The 8162-nt window shown below is 39.3% G+C and overlaps 1 protein-coding gene across 1 annotated transcript; it reads right to left on the bottom strand.

The window, feature by feature from the left end:
• Positions 1-2428: 2428 nt before the first annotated feature.
• Positions 2429-7733, bottom strand: LOC147881187 (putative LRR receptor-like serine/threonine-protein kinase At1g67720). The gene is made up of 15 exons (XM_087402343.1): positions 7665-7733; positions 6520-7105; positions 5942-6432; positions 5625-5757; positions 5458-5529; positions 5298-5366; positions 5008-5079; positions 4859-4930; positions 4518-4738; positions 4168-4379; positions 3817-3940; positions 3492-3560; positions 3147-3333; positions 2862-2994; positions 2429-2726 (listed from the first exon to the last, which is right to left on the bottom strand). The coding sequence occupies exons 1-15, from the start codon at positions 7696-7698 to the stop codon at positions 2448-2450; spliced, it is 2754 nt and encodes a 917-aa protein (XP_087258469.1). The 5' UTR covers positions 7699-7733; the 3' UTR covers positions 2429-2447.
• Between the last annotated feature and the right edge of the window lie 429 nt (positions 7734-8162).

The raw sequence follows: 8162 nt of genomic DNA, 5'->3' as shown, positions 1-8162 counted from the left end.
GGTCTTAAAAAATATCAACTTAGAGGTATTTGTAAACACTTTCAGTGAATACTCAGACTTTTAGAGCTACAAAACTACATTTGTAAATGATAGGTTAATTCAAAACAATCCATGAATTCAACGCGACCTTCGTGCTCAAGAACTATAATGACAAAATCTACTTGAAAGGATGGGGCAAATATGTGTGTGTGTGTGTTTTGTGAAAGAACAAAGAAAAATTCTTTTTAAAGGTTTTTTTAAATATTATTTTTATTTTTGTAGGCACTCCATTGAGCTATTAGCAGTAGCGCTCCAAACTAGGACTTCTTTTGTTTGGTGAGGTAGGTGATGTTTTCTCCTTGCGAATTACCACTTGCGTTTAATATAAATGAAAAATGAAATTAGTTTTTATTTAAAGTGTGTTAGACTCTCTCTCTCTCTCTCTCTCTCTCTCTCTCTCTCTCTTAAATCAAGGCAGTGTTGGTTTTATTTGGGCAGCTTAAATTAGGCAGTGTTGGTAATTAGGCTTGGTTTATGTATTTTATCAAGGGGCAAACGGAGACTTTGTATATGCATTTATGTACCACATACACACTCCTGTGGGCCAGGATAAGCATTCTAATTAATGTGTTGAGTATTATTAAGACACAATTATAAATTTTCCTTGATTTAATGATTATAATTCTTAAATGATCTTTTTGCCTTGTGTAGGTCGACGCTGCATGCGTGTGGTGGTGCGTGGGATGGGACACATACGTAGTCTGTTTTCTTAGGGGAGCTGATATAGACACTCTATCTAGATATATGAATTTGTAAGATTTTGTAGTACTCTTTTATAGAGCGTATATTTTGTTAGGTATGCTATTTTTAAGTAAATCTTCTTTTGTTGTATTTATTGAAGCATGCACATATACGTTTATACTCAAACAAATTCATAAATTCTATTTATTTATACAAAAAAATTCATGAATTCTATTTATTTATACTCAAACTAATGTATCCCATAAACCAAGATTGATTGTGTTGCAATCTAGCACTACATTGGCATACAATGCATTGCACACGTAATCTTGCAGATTTTCATCTATGAAAGTAGAGAGGGGATATGCATAAAAACATGTTTAATTCAAACAATTTCATGAATTTTATTTATTTATACTCAAACTAATGTATTCCATAAACCAAGATTGATTGTATTGCAATCCCAATTGCAATCCCAATATAGTGGTTCTCATCCTCCTCTCCAACATACAATGACATCATGAAGCATAAAATAATGACTTATGTGAAGGTATCTCCATCATATGAGGTCGCTGTTTGAAATGATTGGCAATAGGGAATGAAGATCTTAACTCCTCAAAAGTAGCCCTAGCTACAACCTATAGATGAACCGATGAGAATTGATGGATGAAGGCAATTAACTAGTTCGGACTCATTTGAGATACATGAGTGATGGCTAGACCTACTCTTAGATGACTTAATTCTAGTTGATATATCTAGACAAATGTTAACATGTAATATAAAGAGACCTGAAATACAATGAAGAACAAGTGGGAGGGAAAGAGGATACACTCTATTTAACCCTATTTAGTAAGAAAATCAATAAAAATTTGCTTTCAATCACTCAAGTCTCAAACATATGCATTCACAATTGATAAATCATATTGACAAAGCAATAAAAACTTAAAAATTTAATGAAAAAGAGATAGGAGTGACAAAAGAATGACCATGGAAGGATGAAACAAAAAAATTCCCACTTTATCTTTCTCTAGTTTCACAAGCTCTCTCTAGTTACACAAGATCAAACTTCTTTGAAGAGATAGCATGGACACATGATGGAGACTTAGCAGGATGGGGGAGGAGTTGGATGTGAGGCCAGGGAGGATGATTGAAGAATTTTAAGTAGGAAGTTAAGGATAAAACTAGGAGGCAACACTCAAGAAGGAGTGACCTATTTTCTATTCTCTCAACTATACCTCAAGAAAACCTTAGTATTTCCATTGCTATACAAACACACAACATTGATATTTCTAATGCATGTTGATGCCAGTACAAATGTTGATACTGATGGAAATACTGAGCACTGTGACATGTCCAACAAAAATATTGATGCTTCGGCATCAACCCTTCAAGTTTTGATTCATTCTTTTTTAGAATCTTTCAATAAGAAACTACATCAACAATACAGCTCATACATGTTGGTTGAAGCGCATAGTATATATGAGAAATAAACAATATATATTAGCTAGTGTCCATGGAAAGGCAAAATCTTGTCACCTTGAAAATTCAAGTTTAACCATCACATGGTAACATAGGGTATTGTGTAGTTGAAATTGTGACTCAAACACTCAGTAGTATGTAGAGATAAACTATTTTGATTAACTACAACATAATAAAAACATCTTGCAATCATACAACATAATAAAAACAAAATATCTCCAAGTCACTTTGAGCTAGATGGTGCTAGTTCATCTAGCTTGCACATGTGTGAGGGAAAACATTCTTGCGATCCCTTGGGGAAAACTTATTGTGGTCTCTGAATGAATTCTGTGGTCACTTTCAAACTCCATGTCTTTGGCCTCTTTAAGTTCTGCACATACCTCACTCATATTGGGCCTCCTACTACTCTCAAATTCCACACACATCATTGCAATCTCAACAACCTTCCACATGGAAGACTTGTTGTAATTATGGATGGTCTTATCAACAATCTCGTCAAGTCTTCCTTGTTCAATCAAAGGCCGTACCTGTCAAATAAATCAAATGAAAGCCATTCAATTTCTACCATTACACTGGATTCACTCATTAATGAATTATGAAAGGACTCTCCTCAATAAAATGGATGCTAATCTGTTGGTGCACATTACTTTAAGTAGCCTTACCATCTCTACAATGTGAACCTCCTTCCTTGTATTCTCTCGATTGATAGGTGGACATCCACAAATAACCTCAAAGAGCACCACGCCAAAGCTATATACATCAACCTTTTCTGTCAACTTAAAGGTGGTTGTGTACCTACAATTGATGCAAACCATTGATGCAAACCATATGGAAGATAACAACAATTAAATTATCCACTTATGTATGCCTTTGAAGAAAATAAAGTAAGAAAATAAAGAAACTCAATCTATAATCAAAATGTTTGGAAGAGGATTTTCTCATCATACTCTGGATCTAGATATCCCAAACTTCCCATCAAAGTTGTTGTCATGTCATCATTCTCATTGAACCTAAATCTTGATATTCCAAAGTCTGCAATCTTGGCTTCCAAATTCTCATTCAGCAAGATGTTGCTACTTTTCACATCCTTATGAATGATTGCAGGACTACATCCATGGTGCAAATATTCCAACCCTACAGAGCTCAATAGAAGACCTAGTAAGTTTACCACCATTGACATACCAAAAATCCAAACATGGATAGATTGTTGATAGTACATGTGTGGTTGCGGATACTATAATGATATACTATTAAATTTTGATTTCTTATATGACTAGGTTAAGGAATCATACCTTGTGCAGCATCTATAATAATCTTGAGTCGTTTCCTCCAATCCAATGATGCAATCCTTGCACTTGGACCTTGAACATGACATGGGGACAAATGGTTTGTATTAATGTTATGATATATTTTCTCTATTCATCGTATTGTAAGTTAGTTGTCACATGTTTTGTTCATCTAAAATGGCAAAAAAAGGCTATACATTTGGTTGATAAACTTATCTAACCATAGAGTGAATCTAAAATGGGGAAAAAAATTTATGCATTTGTCACATGTTTTGTTCATCTAAAGTGGGAAAAAAAAAAGCTGTGCATTTGCTTGAGAAACGTATCTTACCATAGAGTGAATCTAACAACGATCCTTTTGACATGTACTCATATACGAGAACTAATTTGGATTCACTAGAGTAGCCAAGCAATTTGACAAGGTTCTTATGATATACTCTTGAGAGAAGGCCAACCTACAATAGGAAAATACGGAGTATGATGCCATTGATATTCGGATAAGTTGATAAAATTACACGTCCCTCAAGTCAAAATGTTAGCACGAGCCTAAGCTAACACTTACAATTGTACTATCTTCTAATTAACATAAGCAAGATCAAATTCTTAGTATTTGCAAAGAAAAAGGAGCGACACTCTAAAGAATGAGGTGAGCATCATTCCTTATCATTGAAGATCGGCTTACCTCGTTTAAAAATTCTCGAGCTCCTTGGTGAGAATCGTGTGATAACACTTTAATTGCAACTGTGTGACCATTTGGGAGCCTTGCTAGGTACACAGGTCCAAAACCGCCGACTCCAAGCTGCTTATTAAAGTTGTCGGTGGCAAGCTGAATGTCTCTGTAGGTGAAGACCTCAGCTGTATTTGAAGCTTTGACGAGTTCTGTATGTCGAACAACTTTAAAAAACCAAAGAAGAGGAAAATTATATCAGTGTCAAGGCTATAAATTTGTGCGGGATCACTGTATTCAAGGTAGACTGCGAAGATTATATTTTCGAGTCTCCAGGTTATCAAATGTTTAAAGATTGTACGTACCAGGCTCCTGCTGACCGATTGTACGCACCGTTTTTGGCGCCCTCCTCTTTCTAAGGGAAAATATGATTCCCAAACACAAAAGAACGAGAATAACTATCCCGATGATTACTAGCCCAATAATCAACCCCAAATGATTCGTTGTCCCATTTTGGGAGGGGATGTTTCCAATGCAAGATGCATTGCTTGCTGTACACGTCGTTAAAAATGGGTTTCCTGCATACCTGGAAGAAGCAACGCATTTTGATAAATACTGAATCCAGTAATCATTAGAGACTGGTTGCAAACCGCGATTCTATAAATTTATTGACAGAAGAGTACGTTTGGTCTGTTAAGACACATACGTAAATCGAAGTGTGGAGCTCTCGAGTAACGCCGGAGGTATCGGTCCACTGAGATTGTTGTTGTCCAAATTCCTGGAACGTATAAAGATGAGAATATTTATTCTTTAGTAAACATTTAGACGTGCTTGGAAATTCCTATTTATACTCACAGGTAACGCAAACCCTGCAACGTAGCCAAGGATGGAGGAATAGTTCCATTCAGCTTATTACTACTCAGGTTCCTGCAATTCCAAGTTTTGAAGCATAAGGTAAACCATAGCCAACAAGTATATTTCTCGGTTCCCTTCCATTGGCATGTCTATTTAGGCCGGGCTTGGTCAATATTGCAACTGTATCAACATATCGTCTCCTCGTTCTAGATCGTAACCATTCAGGAGAAAAGAAAGAAGGAAAGAATCTTCAAACAACAGCATTTTCAATTGCCTTTGCGAGGACTTACAATACTTGAAGGCTTTTCAACGCACTAAGATCGGGGAGCGATCCCTCTAACGCGTTCGCATCTAGCAAGCTGGACACACAACATACCAATTACATACGTAAAACTTGACTTGTGGACAATGTTTTTTAGACGAAAATGGAATCTCATTAACATGGCTTACATTTGAAGTAGTCCAGTAAATCCATTAATGCTTTCAGGTATTTCCCCGACCAAACCGTAATTGGACAAAGATCTGCGAAAGAATCCCAATTTTGATAAAATAGTCTAAGAGCTAGCTTCAAGACGATACATGCGGATATCGAGAAAAGAGAGAAAATTAACACTTACATAGCAGTTATCCGGGGAGGAATAGCATTACTGCAATTCACCCACGAAAATTTATAGCCGGAGGGGAGACATGGATCACCCGTGAAGCTACTTAAGTTGCCTAGATTGGTTGTTATATCGTTCATGGAGGCAACTGCAGAAGTACAATTCGGGAGATCGTTGGATTAATGAACTGAGAACCACAACTAGAGCATACTTCTGCGTCCAATGGAATGAATGCCTCGACAAACCATCAAGGCGGTAGTAAAACGAATGAGTAAGATCGAAATACTGCATGTACGGAACTCATAAACTAATATGCCCAGAGCGCTACTTACCATCCCCGTCGAAAGTGGGAAGAGACATCGGACTGTCAAAAAAGCTTAGAATCTCTACCCCAGCGATGAAAGGAAGGAATTTGGACGTGGCAGCAGGGTTGAAGTTAAAGAGCATGAAGTCTGATGTTGTGGAAAAGCTGTTGAAATGTTCATGAGTCCCATAGTCTCCTGTCTCTGCATAAACGTCAAGTGTAGTTTCCACCGTGGTGTCTCCGTTCAGGATCACGTCGAAAACCCTAAGGCCAGATTTTTTCACGGATGGATCGACCTCCGAGAAGAAAAGCGAGTAATAATAAGTGTGACTGCCGGAGGAAGCTGAAAGGCTGAAGTTCAGGTTGAAACCCGTTGTCCACTGGCTCACATATGAGGTTTGAAGCACTCGTACCGGCGGCAAATCAAATATACCGTTGGCATCGACTTGCTGGGAGGTGACAACCCGAGGCTGTTCTGTGTTGAGGCTCCAAATTCTGTCGAGAGCATCGTCAGGATACCTGTAATCAAGCAAATTCAATCACGAGATGTCATGTGAGATGCTGGTCAGAATAAACATGGCTAAACAGCAAGAGGAAGTACTACACCTTACGGGCACAACATCAACAAGCGGATCAGCTCCATAGTCTACTCTCAAAAGAGTCCGCATAGCTCGCTGAGTTTCGTTTATGACGAGGACAGGATGCAGATTAGAGTTGAGAGGTCGCAATTCGAGGGAGGAAATAAAGGGTGTATCGTGGCCTGTAGTTGCGCCCGAGAGGCACACCGAGATGCTATTGCTTCTGGAGCGCCAGTAAATCTCCTCGGAGATAAGATAGGGCTGTGGCAACGTGAAGGAGATGTCTGTCCAAACGTCTGCGTCAATGAGGAGTTGGAAGCTGATACTGTCACTGTATATGGTCGGGTAGGGGGCGAGAAGACCGAGCCAGAAGGAAGCTCGCAGGAGGTAGAAGGCCTGGGGATTGAGCTGAGGTATCACGTAGCAATACTTGGTTTGATTGCCGAGGAAGTAGCGAATGGATGTGTATCGAGAGCTGTTATCGGTGGAGGGGGGCTCAACTTTGGCAGTGTTTCCCACCTTGATCAAGCTTCGATCCGGCGTCCACTCCACTCCCGGGGGATTATCAGTGTAGCTGCTGGTGGATTGAGAACCGCAGTCTATGCTCACGAATCCTGCACGCACACGACATCATGAGCTTTTACTGGACCATGCTTTCCAAAGATTAACCTCACCAGATATGCCTTCCCTCACCCAAGCGTGCGGATCTAGCTCGGAGGAGAAAAGCTTTAAAGGCAGCTTCTCCCAACGATAGCAACACGAACACGTTTCAAACGGTACAAACATCGACTGATATGCTCGCACTTGTGCGCATGATGGATCAAAACAGGGCTGTGTGTAGCCAGATCTCATGAATCAAACGGAGCTGTGCCATTCAAGGACAAGCAATGCCTGCATTGCAGCCTCAAGTGGGCATAGCGTTGTGGTACAAAGCTACTTACTAGGACATAAAGAATGGGTTCCTGGAAACAGAACTTGAACTGCAATTTTACGAGTGACTGGAGGGAAGGAAAGCAAAGCAAAGACGCAATATAGAGAGAAAGGTGGATAAGAGAGAAAGGTGGATAAGAGAAGTGGCTATGATCCGAGGCGAAAAACATTGTATAGAGAGGAAAAGAAAGGTAACAGCAAGGTTCGTACCCTTTTTAAACAGATAAACAGCAAGGGAGGTACCTGTGACTTGAGCTGTGGCGAATTTGATGGACATGCAAAGGAGAAAAAGCAAGAAGATGGAGATCCACAGAGGAGGAACCATCCTGAAGGGCAAGCCACCAAAAGAGAGGACCTGTTGAAAATGTTGAAGCTACAGGAAGAGAGCCTTAAGTTGCTGAAGCTGCCATCGACTATGTCAGAGGAAAGATGCCATCGACTATGTCAGTTGACTTCAATTTCTCAAACCTTCTAGTGAACGTGCATGGATCGTGGATCCTACACCCTCCTTTATGTATTTCCAGCTACTCAACAAAATATCCGACTTAGAGATAGTGTGCCTAAATTTGGCATCCATTTTATTGTGAGTTACCAACTCGTGTAAATTCTCGATGTGGATTGAAAAGGATGAATGGGAGAATTATTTCCATTTTGCATATATGCACAAAGATCTTGAAGCTCACACAAAACATGCGGGTGCTACAACGTGGTCATGGAATGTCAAAACGTGAGTGCATGTAG

Source organism: Dipteris shenzhenensis, chromosome 31, assembly GCF_047967505.1.
Source record: "Dipteris shenzhenensis isolate YYH24624 ecotype China chromosome 31, Dip_SZ_1.0, whole genome shotgun sequence".
In the NCBI taxonomy this organism is placed as follows: domain Eukaryota; kingdom Viridiplantae; phylum Streptophyta; class Polypodiopsida; order Gleicheniales; family Dipteridaceae; genus Dipteris; species Dipteris shenzhenensis.
The sequence above is the reverse complement of the archived record's forward strand: the minus strand, read 5'-3'. Positions and strand labels throughout refer to the sequence as shown.

What these genes read in the sequence shown, in the direction of transcription:
- LOC147881187 (XM_087402343.1), bottom strand. Translation starts at nt 7,698, where the DNA reads ATGTCCATCAAATTCGCCACAGCTCAAGTCACAG. An exon ending in CGCCACAGCTCAAGTCACAG is followed by an intron (nt 7,106 to 7,664) that starts GTACCTCCCTTG and finishes GTGTGCGTGCAG; the next exon opens with GATTCGTGAGCATAGACTGC. An exon ending in CTCGAGAATTTTTAAACGAG is followed by an intron (nt 3,941 to 4,167) that starts GTAAGCCGATCT and finishes TTCCTATTGTAG; the next exon opens with GTTGGCCTTCTCTCAAGAGT.